The 22947-nt window shown below is 43.7% G+C and overlaps 1 protein-coding gene across 1 annotated transcript in view; it reads right to left on the bottom strand.

Annotated features, from left to right (window-relative positions):
- Positions 1–1903: 1903 nt before the first annotated feature.
- Positions 1904–22947, bottom strand: part of lman2 (lectin, mannose-binding 2) — a 23924-nt gene continuing 2880 nt past the window's right edge. Inside the window, exons 2-8 of the mRNA XM_078411790.1 lie at positions 21835–21953; positions 17710–17827; positions 10183–10262; positions 9186–9347; positions 8347–8461; positions 5898–6017; positions 1904–3767 (exon numbers count right to left, since the gene is read on the bottom strand). Of these exons, the coding sequence (XP_078267916.1) occupies positions 3607–3767; positions 5898–6017; positions 8347–8461; positions 9186–9347; positions 10183–10262; positions 17710–17827; positions 21835–21953 (875 nt within the window). The 3' untranslated portion in view covers positions 1904–3606. The remainder of the gene's footprint in view (positions 3768–5897; positions 6018–8346; positions 8462–9185; positions 9348–10182; positions 10263–17709; positions 17828–21834; positions 21954–22947) is intronic.

The raw sequence follows: 22947 nt of genomic DNA, 5'->3' as shown, positions 1-22947 counted from the left end.
TATGGGCCCTCGTGTCTGAGGAAGGATGTGCTGGCGTTGGAGAGGGTCTAGGGGAGGTTTACGAGAATGATCCCAGGAATGTTTGGGTTAACATATGATGAAGTCAAGTCAAGTTTATTTGTCACATACATATACAAGATGTGCAGTGAAATGAAAGTGGCAACGCCTGCGGATTGTGCTGAAACTACAAAACAGAATAGAATAATTTTTTTTAACACAAAAAATTAATTAATACAGTAAATTAAATTAGTCCCTGGTGATACGAGAGTTAACAGTCCTGATGGCCTGTGGGAAGAAACCCCGTCTCATCCTCTCTGTTTTCACAGCGTGACAGTGGAGGCGTTTGCCTGACCGTAGCAGCTGGACCAGTCCGTTGTTGGGGTGGTACAGGTCCCCCATAATGTTGCTGGCTCTGGATCTGTACCTCCTGATGTATAGGTCTGGCAGGGGGGCGAGTGTAGGTTGAAGGCACTGAGCCTGTACTCACTGGAGCTTAGGATGAAGGGGGATCTCATTGAAACTTACTGAATAGTGAAAGGCCTGGATAGGGTAAATGTGGAGAGGATGTTTCCAGGACGTTTCTTTAGGAAGGAGATGAGAAGGAATTTCTTTAGTCAGAGGGTGGTGACTCTGTGGAATTTATTGGCACAACTGGTTATGGAGGCCGTCAGTGGAGATTTTCAAGGTGGAGATAGACAAATTCTTGATTAGTAAGGGTTATGGGGCAAAGGTAGAATGGGTTTGAGAGGGAAAGATAGATCAGCCATGGTCAAATTACAGAGTAGACGATGGACCGAATGGCCTAATTCTGCTCTTAGAAATTATGAATGTACACGTGTGATGAGGGACAATTCTTTGGCTGATAATCCACAGCCTCCAGTGAATGCCGAAGTGTGAGCTATCAGATCTGTTCAGGTGGTGCTGTCCAATGTATGTCACTGACATAATGAAGGATATTTTGGTATGAAGATATATCTTCATCTCCATGGGGACTGAGCAGTGATACATTCTACCTGTATTAGCGTGGACAAAAAAAATTTGCGGTTAGATCAGTGAGGGCAAGGGACAAGGACATCTACCCCCCACCATGAGTACTCTGTTGTTCCTGTATTGGTCAACATGGACGACCAGAGATGGGCATCACACTTTCATCTATCAACATGCCATGAGGTGTCAAAGGGGTTGGAATCAATGGCATTGATTACAAGGGGTACTCCCTTCCATCTATTTTCCACAGGTGGGTTGGTTCTGCTGGAGGGACAAGATGTACCCAGGGAATGAGATGACCCATATTATCTTGAATGCACAATTCAGAGTGGTTGTTAGTCTGTGGGATAGCTCTCCAATCTGGACACGAGTCGTCATACTTCATTCCCAACCCTAAGGTTCACGTGCTTGTTGGAATTCCTTGCGTAGTGTCCCGTGTTTGTCCATCTTTAGTTTCACCCAGAAAGGGGAGGATCTGCGACGACTGCCGTTCCTGGTTGCTGTACAACTTCTCATAAAGTAAACTATAGCTAATGTACAGCAAGATCTGAACAACCGGCAGGCATTGGCTGCTGGCGGGAGCAAACAACAGGCACAGCTCTAAGACAATAACCACCTGCAATAAACTGGCCATCTTCCCATGACATAGGCAGAATTTGGAACCCCCATATTTCTTCACTGCACGAATTAAAGGATTGGAAGTCACTTGTTGAACATTTTCTTCAGAGATTGCTGTAGATCCAACAGGCAACTAAATATTTTTGGAACAAAAGGATTCCAAGGACATAAAAATAAAACAGGAAACTTCCTTAGTCTCAGGGCCCATTGTTCAAGCTTGTTTTCAGCATTGAAATGTAGGCCTAGCGAAGGGAAGAATAATATCTCCAGACAACAGGCAGTTAGGAATTAACTCTTTATTTCGATCAGTACCCACCACACAAAGTTGCTCCTCGCATTCCAATTTACGTCATTGTAACTACATCACATATGAATACAACGTGTTTTTTTTAACCCCTTCCCAAAGATGAACATCTTCACATTTTTTTTATTTTTGAAAGAAGCATTCTATCCACTGCCCAACTAGAACTGATTACCCAAGGAGCCATCGGGTTTACCACAGCGCATCTCCCACCCCTCACCCGCAGACCAGTGCAAATAAGGAAAATGTAGTTCATTGAAAGCTAATCGATCCCAATGGTAATTCTGACAGGAGCCGCCAGACAGGTACTGTGGCATGTGTGCGTTTGTCAAAGCAGTATTACTGTTCATCCTTCTAACATAGCTGTATGAATTAGAGTTTGCACTAATTAATGGTGAGAGCCCAAGACCAAGAATTAATCACTCCACTGCCACATTAAAAAAAAAGATTCAAAAATCAGGAATCAGCAGCCAGGTAAGAACAAGGTTGCGATTTAAAGCTCTGTCGATCACTGGAAGAAAAATTTCAGGGCAGAAACTGGTTCACCATTTTGAAATCGTTGGATATAAAAAAGATTTTGGAAGCGATGATGTGCTGTGTTTCGATCTGAAGTTAGCGATGAGTGAAGCAGAAACGCAGGCAACGAAGCACAGAGTTTTAAACAAAGTAGTTTGATGTTTACAAGAGCAGCATTAGAGCCACTGCCAACAACTAGCAATGGTCCTGTTCGAATACTGTTAAAACTCCAAACAAGGTTCCACAACCAGATAGAAACTGCTGCCACTCCCAGTCCAACCCTGCTTCCAATCTCTTGGCATCCCGCAGATTGACTAATGCCGTGAGTTTGTATGAAACCTGATTTCAATGGGCAGATCACAGGGAGATATCCGAGGGATGGTTAGTGTCCCAGCATCCATTTAAAAAAGTGATGCAGCTTGCAGAATGTGGGCATGCTCACGCCCACAATACAGAGCGAGGGGAGTGGGTGGGAGGACATTCTACAGTACTGCATGCTCATGAGAGGAAGAGGTTGTCCACAAGTGCCAGATGCGAGAGAGAACAGGGAGACTCTCCCCGGAGACGTGGAAGAGAGCATGCATCTGTACCTTCAACAGCAGGAGGCTTGGTCAGATAAACCCAAAACACAAGCCAGAGACAAATTCAGATGGTAAGATAGTAGACCAGACATACATTCAAAGCACACATCAAAGGCAGACTTGATATAGTGCAAACACCAGTGAGCAAGAAAAAGGCCAATCTGGAATAGGTGACATTTACATCAGAACAGGATCAAAGAATACTGCCCTAGTTAAGAACAGAACCAGTCAACCACACTCCATTACACTGACAACTGCAAGTCGGAAGTAGGTAGGTTCTGTGGATAAAGGATTGAGGTCAAATATGCGCAACAAAAAGGAAAAAAAAACATTTTAAAAATATCATTTGTAGCTGTAACAAACATTAAAAAACAGGAAGCAGGGCCCCCGTTAGAAAATGATAGAGGCAGAGCGCTATGAGATGTCTGTCCATCATTGCTTTCTCTACTCATCAGCATCACAAGTCCCACAGCTATGATAGAAATATATGAAAATATTTTGATTTGTCTTCTCCTTTCTGGATATAAACACGTTGTGTGATACAAACCACAGTGTAGAAAAAAAACACTTCACATTTTAAAGGCCGACTGCAGTGTTTGCCATTCAGTAGAATCGCCTGTTGCGTTCTTGACGTTTCTGGAAGACCACAGCACCCACTACCGCACACACGATGATCCCGAGTAATGCACAGAGGAGGAGCAAGAAGATTTTCCAGCCAGTCAATGGCCCACTGCGAAAATTACCCGTTGGATCATCGATGTTATCTGCAAGATAAAAATGTGATGCATTTCACTGGATGAAATATTGGGGGGTGGCTGAGTAGCACAAGTTCCCGTTTAATGGAGGAGGGGTTGGCTTTTGAGTGAAGTCAATCAGATCGTGGGGCAGAGATCATTGAGAAGGTCACAATGGTAGCAGTAGCTATTATGGAGGAGAAAATCGCAGGAAACTAAACGCACTCGACATGACAAATAGTGTTGATGAGTGCACTTGTGGCTTGGGTGGGGGTGGGGGGGGGGGGGAGGGGGGGAGGCCTTTTTCATTTATTTGAATCTGGGTCAGAAGAAGAATTAAGCCCACTAAGTTAATGTGGATCAACAAACATCAGGGTTATGAATGATGAAACATGCTGCTGCTTATTCACAAATTCTGAGAGTGGTTGACAGCCAACAAAACAGTTAACCCAAAGAAAGTGCATAAAGTAGTCAAAGTTAAATAAGCGGCAGGAAGGGATGATAGTAATTACGGGCCAAAACGGAGACCAATTCATGATGGTAAATTGGCGTCATTAGAGGGTGTCTCAAAGAAGGTGGAAGAGGGAGGGAATTCTAGAGCCACATCCAAGGCAGCCAAACATATTGAGCAGGTTGGGATAGGGCTTGGGAGGCAAGACGCCAGATTTGGAGTAGCTCCAAAATTTCAGGGCAATATGGGGCGCGGGAATGATTCTGACATGGGGAAGCAAGAGGTTCTGACACAGATCAGAGCACGAGAGATTACTGCATTCTCTGCCTACACCCTTACCTGGTGGTCGTCCATCTATCTATCTACCCGTACCAGAGGCATGACCACCTCATTAACTGCGATCTATGACCTTGTCAGTCTCCCAGGTGATCCTAAGATCATCCAGCTGCCGCTCCAGTTCCCTAGGTGCGAAAGGAGCTGCAGCTGGATTCACCTCGCAGAGATGCGGTCATCAGGGACAATGGAAGTCCTTGTGACTTCCCACATCCTGCAGGAGCACACCACAGCCCTAACTGCCGTCTCCACTGCACTAAACCAAGGAAGATTTACGAAAGAAAGAAAAATAGACCGCACCTTATCCCACCTTCACCCTCCACGCCAAAGCTTCGCGCTTACTGTCCTCATGACACCCGCATCTCATCACAGCCACTCCTAAGAGCTCATTCCACCAGTGCCTGCCTTCCTTTTTATACACCCATAGTACAGGAGCAATCACTCCAGCAATCCAACTATTTTTAGCTGCATCACTGAACAAACCTCGTTAACTGGCAGCTGACATTTAAAAATCTCTTCTGTTCCTGTTGGCAGATGCTCACTGAACAGGACCTTTGATCTGCTGATCTTCCAATATTCTGGGGTTTCAGAGAGGGTGAAGGAGTTATTATAATGGCCACAGGGATGAGGAAAACAAAAGTTTCTCTTAGTAGGCGACCCGATAAAGGTTATTAGAATCTGAAAGGGTATAGGCAGTACATAGAGAAACATTGCACCCATTGACAGCAGGTCAAGAATCAGGAACAGTCAACAATCGGGGAACACGGAATGAAGGTGACTGGTAAAAGAACGACAAGTTATACTGGGACTTTTTATTTTATTTTGCTTGCACCTTGCAATGAGCTATTCAGGGTTAGTGGTGGAGCCAGATTCAATTGCAGCATTTGACAGGGAGCTGGCTAGTATCTGAAAGGTAAGAACTTGCATGGTTATGAGAATGGAAGAGGAGTGGGTTTAATTGGAATGCACTTGCATTGTGCTGCTATGGACTTGATGGGCTGCGTGGCTTCATTCCATGCTGCAATCATTTCATCAATCTTAAATGGACCCATTTCTCAATGATTTTGAGAATTAGCTGAAGCCACTGAATGGAAACTGTGCGAGGTGAAGTGAATGTGTGAACTGTGCGAGGTGAGGTGAAGTGAACTGAATGGAAACTGTGCGAGGTGAATCCAGCTGCAGCTCCTTACTCACACATTCTAGTGTGAGTAACGCACCAGGCAATGTTTTAAGCTACTGACCTATTGCAGGAAATCTTCATTAAAACTCCGAAATGAGAAAGAGGACAAGAAAAAAAACTTCTTCCTGTTCCCAATGCTCCATGTACCTCTCTACTTCATCCCTCCAAAAGTAGTAGTATTAAGCAGTTGTCAAACCTTTTGGAGATTTGAGGAGACTGACGCTGGGCTCGATTTTCGTCCAGTCTACATTTTCTTCCTCTGGTGAGTGTTCCACAGTCAGCTGGTAGAGTTTCATGGAGATAATATCATGGTTGTCTGAAAGAAATTAAACCGTTCAATCCCAAACTGTTTCAAGTACACCTGGGTCGCAAGCTTGTGATTTGGACTGAGAGAAATGAAAAAGTTAGATAAGAAAGTGATTTATATGGAGTGGGTAGGAAGGAACTGCAGATGCTAGTTTACACTGAAGACAGACACAAAATGTTGGAGTAATTCAGCGGGTCAGGCAGCATCTCTGGAGAAAAGGACCAGATGACGTTTCGGGTCGAGACCCTTCTTCACTCATGAACAAAAGGTAGGAACAGAACAAATCAAAGCCCGCAACAATGATCAACGAAAGGTGGATCCCACGATGGTCCATTGTTGGCTGTGGAGACGTTGATAACAAGTGGATACAGAGAAACTAAAAGGACGGCAGTGAAACTAGAAGGATGATTAGGGTGGCGAGAGAGGGAATGCAAGGGTTACTTGAAATGAGAGAAATCAATATTCATACCACTGGGTTGTAAGGTGCTCAAGCCAAATATGAAGTACTGTTCCTCCAATTTGCATTTGGCCTCATTCTGACAGTGGAGGAGTCCCAAGGCAGAAAAGTCAGTATAGAAATATGAAGGGGAGTTAAAGTGTTTGGCAACCGGGTGATTGTATAGGCCAAGCTGACTGAGCAAAACAATCGCCCAGTCTGCGCTTGGTCTCGTCAACGTATAGGAGTCCACACCTAGAGCAGTGGATACAGTAGATGAGGTTGGAGGAGATGCAACCTCGGCTTCATCTGAAAGGACTGGTGTTCCTGGACAGAGTCGAGGGGGGAGGTAAACGGGCAGGTGTTGCATCTCCTGCAGTTTCTTGGGAAAGTGCCTGGGGAGGGGTGGTCTGGGATGAGTTAACCAGGGAGCTGCGGAGCGAACGGTCTCTGCGGAAAACGAAAAGGGCTGGAGATGGGAAGATGTGACTAGTGGCGGGATCCCGTTGGAGGTCAGACGATTATGTGCTGTATGCAACGGCTGATGGGGTGAAAGGTAATGACTAGGGCGACTCTGTCCCTGTTGTGACCTGCGTAGATGCAGCAGAGATGGAGGAATTGGGAGTAAGGGATGGAGTCTCTGCAGGAAGTAGGTGGGAAGACGTGGGAAGTTGAGATAGCTGTGGGAGTCAGTAAATTTGTAATTGATGTCAGCTGATAGTCTATCTCCTGTGATGAAGACGATGAGATCAAGAAAGGGGAAGGAGGTGTGGGAGATGGTCCAATTGAAATTGAGCGCAGGATGGAATTTGGTAATGAAGTTAATTAAGTCTATGAGTTCTACATGGCTGCAGTCGTCAATGTAGTGAAGATAGAGTTCAGGGATAAGGCCAGTGTATGCCTGGAACAGGGATTATTTGGCGTACCCTGCAAAGAGACAGGCAAAGCTGGGGCCCATGCGAGTGCCCATGGCTATGCCTTTGATTTGGAGGTAGTGGGAGGAGTTGAAGAAGTTGTTAAGTACAAGCATCACCTCTGCTAGCAGGGGAGTGTCAGAAGAGGGAAATTTGATAGTTCTGTGGTCGTTGAAGGAAAGCAGAGGGCTTGAAGGCCTTCCTGGTGACTGAATGTCTATAATAAAGGAGAGGGAACGGGGGTCTGGAAATTCAGAAGTCATTGAAGAGACAACGGGCACGCGAGGTGTCTTGGACATAGGTCGGGAGGGATTGGATCGGGGGGGGGGGGGATAGAATGGATATAAGGTACATGGAAATGATTTCAGTGGGACAGGACCAGGCAGAAACAATGGGCCTGCCAGAGTGGTTCTGTGTATGGATTTTGTGGAGAAATCGGGTCGTGCGTCGGAATGATAAGGTTGGAGGCTGTGGCAAAATCAGAGATGGTCTGCGAGATAATGGCCTGGTGCTCATCTGTGGAGTTATGGTCCAGGGGTAAGTAAAAGGAGCTGTCCAAGAGTGGGCGTCTGACTCCAGGGGTAAGTTGGAGGAGGTGTCCGAGAGTTGGCATCTGGCTTAACATAACATAATGTCCAAAGACTATAGAATACAAGGTAGGCAATTTTCAGACAACAGCTCCCAATGGCTATGCTATATTACGATCATTTCCCAGTAATGTCAGGTGATAGATAAATAATGTCCAGGACATCAGTGATAATTCTGCTCCTCCCAACAAAAATAGGGTCAAGGAATCATTATCCCCACTCAAATGTACAATGCAGAGTTTAATGACAGCGTGCTCCCTACCATGCAACAGTCCCTCAATTCTGTACTGCGATGAGGAACAGGGCTTCAATTTATCAGTCTGTCAACTCAGATGGGAGTGCTACAATTAAGCTCATGAAAGGCAGCACAATGAGGTCATCAAACAGACATTTGCACCAACCTGACAGATCTCCGGTGGCTGCAGATGCACCAAAGAAATACCCAGTGGGAAGACGGACTCCACTGATATCTATGCACTCTTTCCATTCGTTCTTGTCTTCGACGTCTATCATCACCTGAGAACAGGTAACAAAATAGAAACAAACGAGGAAATTACGAATGGAGACTTTCATACATGAACATAAAATAATAGATTAGGTCTATTAGCCTACTCCACCATTCAATAAAATCACTGCCATTCCAAAGGGCAGCACGTCGGCACAGAAGTAGAGTTGCTGCCTTACAGTGCCAGAGACCCGGGTTCGATCCTGACTATGGGTGCAGTCTGTACGTAGTTTGTATGTTCTCCCTGTGACCGCGTGGGTTTTCTCAGGGCGCTCCGGTTTCCTCCCACATTCCAAAGATGTAAAGGTTTGTAGGTTAATTGGCTTCGGTAAAATTGTAAATTGTCCTTAGTGTTAAGTGTGCGTGGATTGCTGGTCAGCGCGGACTCGGTGGGCCGAAGAGCCAGTTTCCACGCTTTATCTCTAAACTAAACAAAAACTGTAATCTCTATCCCTTGTAACTTTCCCCTCTCTAGTTTTTCAACAATCTACCTCTGCCTTAAAAGTAGACAAAACCTTTCTTCCACTGCCTTTTGAAGAGACTTCTTCAGATCCACAATCCTCAGGGGAAAATAAAAGCCTGCACTCTTAAATGGAGACTTCTTAAACAGGGGGAAGCCTATTGGAAGCTCTTTTAAATATTTAGTATGTGCATGATTGATCAAATTCTTTGGTACAGTACAGATTACAAATGTCAGTGCCACTGGAGTACCAGGAACATCAATCTGCCACTTACAGTTAATCGGCCTCTGGAGTAACGAATTGCCAAATAAGTGTCGTGGTCAACATTTCTAAGCTCGGCAGGACATCCAGAAAGCTCAGAAGGGCGTCCATCTTTGCCATGGTCGTACTTTAGAGATCCATTGTTGACCATTGCCGAGATGTAGGGAAAAACCCGCTGAAGACAGATAATTAGAGCACATAAACATGGTACATTTTACATGTAATGCCATTAACAATGTAACAAATAAAAGCCTATGGTAATTCACAGAACAAAGCTTTTTAGAGAAAGTAACAACGCGGCTTTATGGAATGACTTAAAAAGAAAACGGGCAGCGTTTCATTGAGTGAATTTTAGAGCCCAGGAGATAAAAGCAATTATCCACACAGCTGACACGGTGAAGTGATTGAATTTGGAGAATTTGTGTTATTGCCAACAAAATAAAAATCAGCAGATAATTCCGTTAAATGTTAAGAAAGTGTTTACCTGAATGACGCCTTCCAGAAGGCACAATGCCCAAATTTAGCTGCCCTAATCTGGTAACGTAATTAGTCATGAGAGTGGTTCACATGAGATACTGCTGGAGGAAGCTACTAATGGAAAGATACAAATGGATCTGAGAAATGAGACTACGATAAAGCAGTGACTGACAGGTGATTGTTTTTACTTGTGGTCAGATACTGCGTATCTGATATCTCAATACTGCGTATAAAACTATAAGTGCTGCATTATTATATATCCATTGGATGCAATGGAACTGTGCATTGTATTGTATTAACTCCAAGGCTCTGTATTTTTTGTATTTAGAATTACAATTAAGCTCCCCCCCCCCCCCCCCCCTTATTAAATCTCTTTTATAGACTTGTTGAAGAGGTGCAGGGGATGCTCAGAAGTGGATGATCTTCAGTTGAGGACTAAACATCAATTTGTGAAGATTTAAATTAGTGTGACATTTAAGAGGCTGTGAACGGAGCAGTCAGAGAACAAGGTTAGGGTATCACCTGGCACTCACATCAGCACTCTCATCATTTGGGTATGTGTCAATGAAAAGTCCTAAACCGTGGAACAAATCTTTGCTTCCAAATACGGTGCCTGCAAAGTAAAAGATGAGAGGACATGAAATGCTTCTACACCTCAACATATGTGTCAATAAATATGTCCTATGAATTGATCCGTGTTAACAGACACTTCCTAAAAAACAGAAAAAAAGTCAGGCTATCTGGAAAAGTAGTAGATAACACTGCATACATCACGGGGTATAAGAAAATAACTGCAGATGCTGGCACAAATCGATTTATTCACAAAATGCTGGAGTAACTCAGCAGGTCAGGCAGCATCTCGGGAGAGAAGGAATGGGTGACGTTTCGGGTCGAGACCCTTCTTCAGACTGATGTCAGGGGGGTGGGACAAAGGAAGGATATAGGTGGAGACAGGAAGATAGAGTGAGATCTGGGAAGGAGGAGGGGAAGGGAGGGACAGAGGAACTATCTAAAGTTGGAGAAGTTGATGTTCATACCACTGGGCTGCAAACTGCCCAGGCGAAATATGAGGTGTTGTTCCTCCAATTTCCGGTGGGCCTCACTATAGCACTGGAGGAGGCCCATGACAGAAAGGTCAGACTGGGAATGGGAGGGGGGAGTTGAAGTGCTCGGCCACCGGGAGATCAGTTTGGTTAATGCGGACCGAGCGCAGGTGTTCAGCGAAGCGATCGCCGAGCCTGCGCTTGGTTTCGCCGATGTAAATAAGTTGACATCTAGAGCAGCGGATGCAATAGATGAGGTTGGAGGAGGTGCAGGTGAACCTTTGTTTCACCTGGAAAGACTGTTTGGGTCCTTGGATGGAGTTGAGGGGGGAGGTAAAGGGACAAGTGTTGCATCTCGTGCGTACATCACCAAGGGTTCATTGATGTCCTGCACCATTATTGCTCCCCTCTTGCCCTGAAGGTACCAATTCAGTCAGATAGGTGTCAGCTGCAAATGAAACAACGGTTTGTCTGCCATAGAGGATTTTCTAATGGTGGCGATATAAATTGGCAATCGAAACATGTGCTTTGCTGCTTTGGTCCTGGTTATCTTCTGTGGATTTGACTCTGAATGAGCAAAGATTCAATTCACTGATGTTCATTAATCTTTAATGGATACAAGTGCCACACATGGCAGTAAGCAACAGAATGAGTGACTGGGTTCTTGTATTGAATGCCTTATCGGGGTTATTAGTTTCATTGTGACATATAGAATTGTGCTCTTACACAAGAACTAGTTTACACACAAAAGTCATAATGACCCGGGTGGTCAAGTACTCAAGGGGCATACAGACTAGACCCAGCAAGTAAATAAGCAGATGAGAACATATAAATAAACTAACTTGCTGCCTTCTTGCTTTGCTTGGTCACAACAACAATTTAAAATGCAACTGATATTTTCTGGAATTTTATTGACTTTTTACAACAGAAATGCACGCTGTAATTTCAAACTGAAACTGCCATCAGCCCAAAAAATTATATTGTCAGTGTTGCTCAAAATAACCTAGACCACTTGAGACCAGATTTGCACATGACTAATTTGGTGGTATCTTCATTTTGGTTCTCATCTCCAAATATATACCCGAAAGCAACAGCGATGGGTCACTAAGAAGTTCAGCTCCTCACCCACCAGAGAGTGGGACGTGGTTATCAGGTACATTTCTGGACATTACCTACATCCGCAAGCACTACAAGAGATTGCCGTAGAAATAAATGAATTGTTTAACAGCTTCCAAGACTGTAGATTATGGAACAGTTGCTGCAGATTGTTGGGTGGCCCCACCAACTAAGAGGGTCACCTGCAACCTGTTTCTCTCGCGGTTCACAGACTCGCCAGCCGCCTACCACTTTTGCGGGCTGGCAGAGTCTGTGTATCACGTGTATATGGAGTGTGTGAGGTTGCAGCTCCTGTTTCAATATCTAAAGGGGCTGCTCCTTGCCTTTTGGCTGCACTTCTCACCCACCATCCTCATCTTTGGACACCATGTGCGTAGGGGAGAGGGTAGGGCTGAAGATGTCCTGGTTGGGTTGCTCTTGGGCCTTGCCAAGCTGACCATCCCCGACTCATGGCGCCAGGCGGAAGAGGGCTCTGCCAGAGCCAGCTGCCTACCCCTTTTCCGGGGTTACATCCGCGCCCGGGTGGTGTTGGAGAGGGACTATGCGCTGTCCACGGGCACCCTGGGGGATTTCCGGGACCGCTGGGCACCGCGGGGGATTGGATGCATCCTGGATGGGGATTGTAATATAGTTGTATAATAGTTTCTTTTGGTATATTTGTTTGTATTGTATTCTAGTGGTGGGTTCTGTTTGATAATTAAAAAAAACTAAGAGGGAGGAAAAGGAGTGGTGGCGGTTGGGTGGGTAAAGAGGGGCTGAAAATAAATGCCATCCAGTACTTATGCTGCTCCACTGTTTTCATTCAAAGGTTTGCCAATGTGAATATCCAATAATCAACATCAGATTTGACTGGCATGTTTAAACAAATCAACTATTACACCAGGCCTAATTCAGATTGATTTTTTTTTGATTTTTTTAATGGCATATTATGCAATGTTACACATGCATTGCAGTGATTTTGTTTGAACTGCTATGGCTATGTAACACACCACTCCCCCAACTCTCTCAAAGACAGTAGCGATTCTCGTCAAGACCAGAAGGAATCAGGATGGGTACAGAGTGCAGGTATAGAGAGGGCTGGGGGAGCTGGAGACTACAGACAGCAAAGGCTGCAGGTGAGAAAAAGTAGTATCAATGTGCAGAAAGAGTGGTGGCTTTGGGTTTACCCCTTGCACAGGTTTTGGGAGGTTCATGGTGAGTGAAGGAACTGGTCCCAAGGCTGATTTGATGTTGGTGCTGCAACTGTGTCTCCTCTAAACTGAGAGCGAGTGGAAGCAATGCATTTCACCATGTGGGCTATCAGGGAGCAACCCCTTCACTCCCTGATCATTGCTGGGGAATGATGACTGACAATAGCTCATTCTCAACAGAAGCCAGAATTCAAGGTGGTACAGCAGTTTCAGAAATAATAAACAAAATTTACTTAGTTTAACCATCTACTCCAAGAAATGAGTATGCATTTTGACTTCTGCAAATTACCGCTGTCAATAAGTCTTTACTGCTTTCGGCAATTCTGCCCAATTTGCCTACAACAGTTGCAGTACTTTAAGGCTCAATCGGGTTGTGACTTATAATTCGAAGAATAACAGGCAAACAAGTTAATTTCCAATGTAGAAACAAGGAACTGTATGCTGGTTTACAAAAAAAAGACGTTCTGGAGTAACTCCGCGAATCAGGCAGGATCTCTGGAGAACATGGATAAGTGACGTTTCAGGTCATTACCTTTCTTCTGTCTGACGAAGGGTCCCAACTCGAAACATCACCTAACAATGTTCTCCATAGATGCTGCCTGACCCACTGAGTTACTCCAGAACTTTGTCTTTTTTTTAAGTCAACTTCCAACTCAAATCATCCACTCCGAGCTGCCTACATTAGGTACGTGTACAAACATTTCACTGAGATGGTAGAAAGAAGGGAGAACATTTAAACAAGTTTACTTTAACAAACAATCCTAATGTGATGAATTAACTGGGACAGAAGGTACAGTGCCCTCCATAATGTTTGGGACAAAGACCCATTATTTATTTATTTGCCTCTGTACTCCACAATTTGAGATTTGTAATAGAAAAAAAATCACATATGGTTAAAGTGCACATTGTCAGATTTTATTAAAGGGTATTTTTATGCATTTTGGGTTCACCATGTAGAAATTACAGCTGTGTTTATACATCGTCCCCCCATTTCAGGGCACCATAATGTTTGGGACACATGGCTTAGGTGTGTTTAATTGCCTCCTCAATGCAGGTATAAGAGAGCTCTCAGCACCTAGTCTTTCCATCACCTTTGGAAACTTTTATTGCTATTTATCAACATGAGGACCAAAGTTGTGCCAATGAAAGTCAACAAAGCCATTAAGAGACTGAGAAACAAGAATAAAACGGTTAGAGACATCAGCCAAACCTTAGGTTTACCAAAATCAACTGTTTGGAACATCATTAAGAAGAACGAGAGCACTGGCGAGCTTACTAATCGCAAAGGGACTGGCAGGCCAAGGAAGACCTCCGCAGCTGATGACAGAAGAATTCTCTCGATAATAAAGAAAAATCCCCAAACACCTGTCCGACAGATCAGAAACACTCTTCAGGAGTCAGGTGTGGATTTGTCAATGACCACTGTCCACAGAAGACTTCATGAACAGAAATACCGAGGATACACTGCAAGATGCAAACCACTGGTTAGCCACAAAAATAAAATGACCAGGCTACAGTTTGCCAAGAAGTATTTAAAAGAGCAACCACAGTTCTGGAAAAAAGGTCTTGTGGACAGATGAGACAAAGATTAACTTATATCAGAGTGATGGTAAGAGCAAAGTATGGAGGAGAGAAGGAACTGCCCAAGATCCAAAGCATACCACCTCATCTGTGAAACACGGTGGTGGGGGTGTTATGGCCTGGGCATGTATGGCTACTGAAGGTACTGGCTCACTTATCTTCATTGATGATACAACTGCTGATGGTAGTAGCATAATGAATTCTGAAGTGTATAGACACATCCTATCTGCTCAAGTTCAAACAAATGTCCCAAAACTCATTGGCCAGCGGTTAATTCTACAGCAAAACAATGATCCCAAACATACTGCTAAAGCAACAAAGGAGTTTTTCAAAGCTAAAAAATTGTAAATTCTGAGTGGTCAAGTCAATCACCCAATCTGAACCCAATTGAACATGTATTTTATCTGAAGAGAAAACTGAAGGGGATTAGCCCCCAAAACAAGCATTAGCTAAAGATAGCTGCAATACAGGCCTGGCAGAGCATCACCAGAGAAGACACCCAGCAACAGGTGATGTCCATGAATCACAGACTTCAAGCAGTCATTGCATGCAAAGGATATGCAACAAAATACTAAACATGACTACTTTCAATTACATGACATTGCTGTGTCCCAAACATTATGGTGCCCTGAAATGGGGGGACTATGTATAAACACTGCTGTCATTTCTACATGGTGAAACCAAAATGTATAAAGATGGCCTTTATTAAAATCTAACATTGTGCACTTTAACCACATGTGTTTTTCTTTTCTGTTACAAACCTCAGTAGAGGCAAATAGATATATGATGGGTCTTTGTCCCAAACATTATGGAGGGCACTGTATATAAACATAGCACAAAAAGTAAGGACATTTGTGTTTGGTAGATTATTTCTTTGTTGTAACAATGCTTCTTGGCAATAAATCTTATACCGTTGGAAAGCCTGTTTATTTCCCTTTTAAATGGTGCCACATTTGTAAGGAACATGCATTTGTGGGATGAGCAGCAGAGCTGAGTATATGGGTTGCGCCCATGAAAAATTTGCCAAATCTTCTCTGCCAATGCCAAAGCTTATTCTGCTGTTGCTATTGACTCTTGTTTTGAGCTTCTGGTACCCCCAGGTGCTGACAATCAGGTGCTTGATTGGCACCTGATTGGCAGCATCTGTGAGCATGGGCCCTGCTACAGTGGTCAGTAGGTGTCTGCTCTAAGAATCGGCATGCCACGTTTGACTGATCTGGATAAGGCCCGTGCGATAGGGCAACTTCAAGCTGGTGTTCCGCAAAACCAAGTTGCGGCATTATTTGGAGTGAGCCCTAGTACCACCTCCAAAGTAAAGGCCAAGTTCCATATAACGGGGGATGTCAGAGACAGGCCGCGAAGTGGGCGTCCCAAGAAGACGACACCCGAAGAATACCGTTTCCTCACCCTGTCAGCACTTAGGAACCGTAGGCTGTCTTCTACAGATTTGCAGTCAAGGTTTGCAGGACGATATGGCCGACGGCTCTCTGCCCAGACAATTCGGAACAGACTGCACGCAGCCGATCTCCGGTCTCATAGGGCTGCCAGGAGGCCTGCCATGACTGCCCTTCACCGTCAGGCCCGTTTGCGCTGGTGTCGGCAACACGTGCACTGGAACCTGAACATGTGGAGGAACGTTATGTTCAGCGATGAGTCCAGATTCTGCCTACGGCAGTTGGATCATAGGGTCAAAGTGTGGAGAAGACGCGGAGAACGCTATGCTGATTGCTGCACCGATAGAGTAACATCTTTTGGTGGAGGCAGTGTGATGGTGTGGGGCGGCATCTCCCTCACTGGAAAAACGAGGCTTGTCATCATTGGAGGCAATCTCAATGCAGAGAGATATCGAGATGAGATTCTGCAACCAGTGGCAATCCCATATCTCCACAGTCTGGGACCGAACTCTATCCTCCAAGATGACAATGCTCGCCCCCACAGAGCAGGGTTTCTCAGAGACTACCTCCAGAATTTGGGAGTGGAGAGGATGGAATGGCCTGCCAGCAGTCCTGACCTCAACCCCATTGAACACTTGTGGGATTAGCTTGGGCGTGCTGTTCGTGCCAGAGTGACCAACACAACCACGTTGGCTGACTTGCGACAAATGCTGGTTGAAGAATGGGATGCCATCCCACAACACTGTGTGACCAGGCTGGTGACCAGCATGAGGAGGTGCCAGGCTGTTGTGGCTGTGTATGGTTCTTCCACACGCTACTGAGGCTCCTGTTTATTAAATGAATAAATTGTTAAATTGCCAATATGTCTTGTTTCTTCAGACTTCAATCATCCAATCCACCAAACAACACCGAACAAGAGTCAATGGCAGAATAAGCTGTTTGGCATTGGCAGAGAAGATTTGGCAGATTTTTCATGGGCGCAACCCACATACTCAGCTCTGCTGCTCATCCCACAAATGCATGTTCCTTACAAATGTGGCACCATTTAAAAGGGAAATAAACAGGCTTTCCAACGGTATAAGATTTATTGCCAAGAAGCATTGTTACAACAAAGAAATAATCTACCAAACACAAATTTCCTTACTTTTTGTGCTATGTTTAAATAGAATGCTGTTATTTCACAGATGAATAAACTCTGCCAGTTCACCTATTTCACTCTTACACCACTTTAATCAGCACTGATTTTTCAACTGAGATGTGCACTGCATTTGTATCAGAGAAAAATGCAAGATGGCAGGCTCAATATTACAATATAGAAAATTGATGCGCCCTGATCATTCCATCCACTCGATGCTCCCGTCCAGCAGATGTTTCAGAAGCTTGAAACCGTGCCCCGCCAGGTTCAGTAGCTACCTCCTCTCCATTATCAGGCTTGTTAATAGTCCTTCCATAAGCGAGGGTACTGTTCCATTCATCACTACCCCAGTGAGGACATTGGACTTTCTCAGCCATAATGCTGAGAACTATATTCTGCACTCTGCATTTTATCCTATGCTCTATCCATTGTACGTGCATCTATGTATGGTATAAAAAAATCTGTTTGGATAACATGCAAAAACAAAGCTTTTCATGCATGTGTGACAACAATAAACCTAAACAACCAAGGAGTTTGGAACAGAAGAAACTTTAGCTTCTAGTAATTTTTCAAATTGATAATAGAAATAAAAATACTGTACCATGGTTTAATCGGTCCTTTGTGTACCAGACCGCTAACCCGTCACCATGAAGATTCTTTTTCCCAGTTCCATGTACTTTGAATTGGACATGAAGCTCCCAATCCATTAGGTGACATGGCTGCAAAGATAGATTACAGAAACAGTGAGTATGCAGAGAGAAAAGTTCTAAAACTTAGCATCTCTCGATGGTTAAGCTCCCATTCCAGAAATTTGGAAATGTAAATCAAAAGAATTTAGTTATACATCTTCAAATCACACCACAGGATCTGAAGAATTCAAAAATCAGCTAATAATGTAATCTGAAAGCTAACAATAAACTGCTTGAAAGATGAGCATGAAAACACCAAATCGCGTTAAACAATCAACCTACTGATCCAACAGTGTTTAGCCTTCAGCAACAAGCAGCAAATCTCTAGCAATGCAGTTAACTCTTAACTGCCCTTTGACATGACCAGTACATGAAATGGATTAAGCTGAAGGATCACCTCAACAGTAACCTTTGACACTAAATTCAGATGTAGTACGGTCTCTCCTAAATTCAAAAAGCGATCCCATAGACTAATTAAATAAAAGGCTGTCACGACACCCTTTTACTCAAGAGAACCAACATGCCAGATTCTAACACAATCCTTCAGTGCACTTGTTCCACCAATAGGACAGACGTAACAGAGATGATGACCCAGAGGTGGTGTAGGGGAGATAGCTTGGGCAGTCTCAACATTGACGCCAGGCATCAGGTCAAACACCGAGAAGGGAAGTACCGCTCTCTCACCAAGTGTTCATCTAACATGATCTGTACTCAGAAGAAATACTGAAATAAGAAAGGCAAATCTTTCACGTGGAGTACAATATCCATCACTGAAAAGCCGGATCATTATTGACTAAGTTTGACCTTGGATCTTGCCTGTATTCTTGGGGTGTTGCAGGCAATCCTATTGAATCGATTGAGTGGGATCAACTGCCATGCTGCTTTTCAATTCTACGATAAAGATCTGACAGGGAATAATCAAGCAGACTGGACTAGATGCAGGTAGTGAGTAAGCCAACAGGAGAGATGAATATACTATGTTCATTATCTATTGGAAATGCTTCTGTTCATGAAGTCACTGTGAGAGTCACCAATACAAAATCCCCTTCAAGGCCAATTCCAATTTTCACCTCTTATTGTATTGCATGGCACTGCAATCTACTAAATGGCAGCTCAGAACTGGGCATCCACAAGGTACAGTCAACCAGCAGCGTAGCAGAAAGCGATTTCATCACAATTTAGTTGCCACCTGGCATATTCTTTTCTCTGGCATTAGTTTGTCTACAGAATCAACCTGGTTGATTCGATTGAGGTCAGAAGGATATGCAGGAAGCAGTTCAGGGCACACCTGCAAATGAGATATCAACCTGAAGTTGCAATATATGCATGTTAACCAGCAAGTAATAGATAAAACTAAGCAATTCTACAGCCAACAGATTTGATCACATTCTATAGCGCTGCTACATACACAGCCTTATTCTAGTGGCAAGGCGAGAGTGACTACACAATGCCAAGATAACTTTTGACTGACTGTGGCATCAACGAGCCCAAGCAAAAGAAAAATCAATGGGCACCAAGAAGAAAGGATTAGAACGATATCTCAAACAAAAAAAAAGGGTGTAGTTATTGAAGGTTAACTAACCCAGCCCCAAAACATTACTGCAGTAATTCAGGGCTCCAAGGGCAGCACAGTGGAACAGCTGCTACCACACAGCACCAGAGACCCAGATTCAATCCTGACCTCAGATGCTATGTGGAATTTGGACATTCTTCCTGTGACTGTGGGTTTCTTCCAGGTGCTCCGGTTTCCTCCCACATCCCAAAAATGTGAGTCCCAAAATATTGATGGTGCTTGAAAAAGTTATGGTTATGCCATTGAACGTGAAGGATAGGTAGACATAAATGACGTTTGATCTTTCTGTATATGAGCTTCAAATGTTTCGGGACTCGAGTTGAAAAAGAACTGCACTCTCAGTCATCTGCTGCCTTGAAGTTGAGAATGTTATTCTCAATTGCTTTTTTGTCCTTTCTCAGCCATGGGTTGGAATTACATGGTCTCAGCAGAACATAAATTATTCTTCAGCTATTAAGTTATCGGCGAATGTCCTATTTGATGGACAGAGGTCTCCATGATGATAGAGGAGAGTCTGAAGAAGGGTCTCGACCCAAAACGTCACCCATTCCTTATCTCCAGAGATGCTGCCTGTCCCGCTGAGTTACTCCAGCATTTTGTGATTAACTCCTGTTTGATGCAATGGTCAACAATTCCTTCCTTCATTTTGCCTTCATTTAAGAACAGACTGGAGGAAATAATTAGTTCATAGAGAGGACATACTTGGAGAATGCCACATTTGTATCAGTACTGGATTAACTTAAATAGAGACATTGCTAGTTCTTGAGTAAATCATTAGCACCACAGCTAGGACATTGCTGAATCCAGTGCCCTACCATTCAGAGTACTTGCAATTACTTGTGTTTTTGCTGCATTTTTTTTTCGCTGACAAAAGTTCACAACACCTGCCACTCATTAGATATTTCATTAACATCTACAGCACACGATGCCTCAGAAAAGCCACCAGCGTCCACAAAGACTCTTCACACCCCTGCAACAGTCTGTTCGAACTTCTACCATCGGGCAGACGATACAAGGCCTTCTACGCCCGCACCTCCAGACTCAGGAACAGCTTCTCCCCCAGGGCCATAGCTGCTATGAACCGGATGATTCATCTGCTATGAACCAGATGCTATGAACATCGCACAGTGAACCGGCACAGAACTACTTGCACTTTATTCTGTTTTAAAACTGTTCTAATTTGTTTCATTGGGTTGTTTAAATTAATACTGACTAGCTAATTAATTTATTGCATCCTATGGGAGGCGCATTCCCAATCTCGTTGTACCACTGTACAATGACAATAAAGATATATTGTATTGTATTAGATATTTAATTGCCCACCAAAACTCACAACTAGGAGTTGAGATTGCAGGGCTTTGACTTGATGCATTGATTGTGAGAGTGTTAACCTCTAACTATACTATGCATCCAAGTCCAATGGTTACGACCCCAATTTTAGCAACTCCTGGCATTCTTTTCAATGAACGACACTTGATTCCCCCAGCTTGATGGTGAAAAAAGAGAGCTAGGCAATGCTGGCCCATGAGGTTACATCTTGCGATGGATTATAATTCTCAAACTCCCAATATTCTACAATTCTGGATGCCCAGTTGTATGTTTATAGATCTTTTCTGATTCTACTGTATGCAGCACAAATGTGCTGCACAGCATGGAGCATTCCCTCGTAAATAATAGAACTGCATACAAGTAAAGATTGTGGCAATTGCTAATAGCGTACAAAGTTTGCTTTACAACAAACAGAAAAAGATGCAAACACTCAGCTGGTGAGGCTGCAACTTGGAGAAGCGATTCAGTTCATGTCTGAAGTGGAAAACTCTTCCGCAGAGCCAGGAATAAGACTGAAGCCGCTCATGAAGCTGTAACGCTTGTTTTACTTATTGCAGATACATATTTGACATTCTTTTTATTTTGAGTAGATACAACTCTTCTTCAGACCAGGAGTCAGGAGAGAGGGAACTGAGAGATATGAACAGGTACATGATCAAGAAAAGGTGGACACAATGGTCAATTGTTGGCTGTGGGAAAGGTGGTGACAAGTAATACAAACAGTGAAACTCAGCAGGATGGCAGTGAAACTAGTATAACAACTAGGGTGGGGGAGGGAGGAGGGAGAGAGGGGGAGAGGGAGAGAGGGGGAGAGGGGGATGCAAGGGTTACTTCAAGTTAGAGAAATCAATATTCATACCGCTGGTCTGTAAGCTGCACTAGCGTTAATGTCCCAAAGTTAATGTCACCAAGCTAACAATCTGGTAAGGAAGAACAATGATGATGGGAAGAAAAAAGATTTTCTCTGATAAAAGTACTGGCTGGTCATGAGGAAGGAGGGTGTATCATTCTTCTAACTATTAAAAAAATTGACTCAGCTCCAGTAAATGTAACTTAAGAATTTCATAATAATTGCATAAAAGTTGTCAATCTGGAGAAACTGTATTGTTTACTCCTACTGTCTGCACATGCTTACCATTCTGTTCCAGATCGATCCACTTTTACTGTGATCATCGGGAGTAAGACGAACGTATTGGCCCGTTAGCATTGTGCTCCCGCTAAAATCCCACAGTGGCATTGAGCTTGAGCCCACTCCTGCAGGAAGACCCAAAGTAAATAATGTCAAGCTTTGCACAAAGATGAACATTTTCTCAAAAACTTCCAATGAATGACCATTCATGCAAGGATATGTAAAACTGCATTTCATTTTTAACAGCCCTGAATTGTCGAGATAGCTGAAAACATGGCTTTCAAGGAGCACTTGAAGGTGAACAAAGTTAAACATGAAGTGCTTGAAAGCTCTACGATTGGCAGCAGTGGGAAGGAAAATGCTTTTTTTAAGTGAAAGCACGTCTTAAAAAAGGCAAAGCAAATGAACTCCACTTTAGCTCATTAAGGATGACTGCCTCAAAACTTCAAATAAAATTCAATAATATTTCATTATTGCATATTATGACCTAGTAGAATCTAGCTGCTGAAGCTTCTCAATGTAAATGTTGGCACTTGTTTTAAAAGATGTTCACCTGAAATAAGTAACCCTGAATCCAACAAATACACACTGCATAATATACTTAGTCTCGACCCGAAACGTCACCCATTCCTTCTCTCCAGAGATGCTGCCTGACCCGCTGAGTTACTTCAGCTTTTTGTGTCTACCTGCATAATATACTTGTGTGGTGATGCTCTAAACATGCTTGCACCAGCCACAAGAGGTGCTCCAATCACCAATATTGCATGACAGGTCTTGAAATTGAGAGGCCATTTACCTAATAGCTCCCAAGAGTATCCACTGAGTCTGAAGAAGGGTCTCGACCCAAAACGTCACCCATTCCTTCTCTCCAGAGATACTGCCTGTCCCGCTGAGTTACTCCAGATTTTTGTGTCTATCCACTCCCATTAGTTCCATTAACCATCATTTCCCTGCAGCCTACAATCTATTCTCTGGCATGTACCCTTCAGTTTAGTTTAGTTTAGATACAGTGCAGAAACAGGCCCTTCAGCCCACTGAGTCCACAGTAACCAGCTAACACTTTCCTACACATCCTAGGGATAATTTAGTTACACCAAACCAATTAGCCTACAAACCTTT

Source organism: Rhinoraja longicauda, chromosome 14, assembly GCF_053455715.1.
Source record: "Rhinoraja longicauda isolate Sanriku21f chromosome 14, sRhiLon1.1, whole genome shotgun sequence".
NCBI lineage: Eukaryota > Metazoa > Chordata > Chondrichthyes > Rajiformes > Arhynchobatidae > Rhinoraja > Rhinoraja longicauda.
Note: the sequence above shows the minus strand (reverse complement) of the source record. Positions and strands in the feature narration are given on the sequence as shown.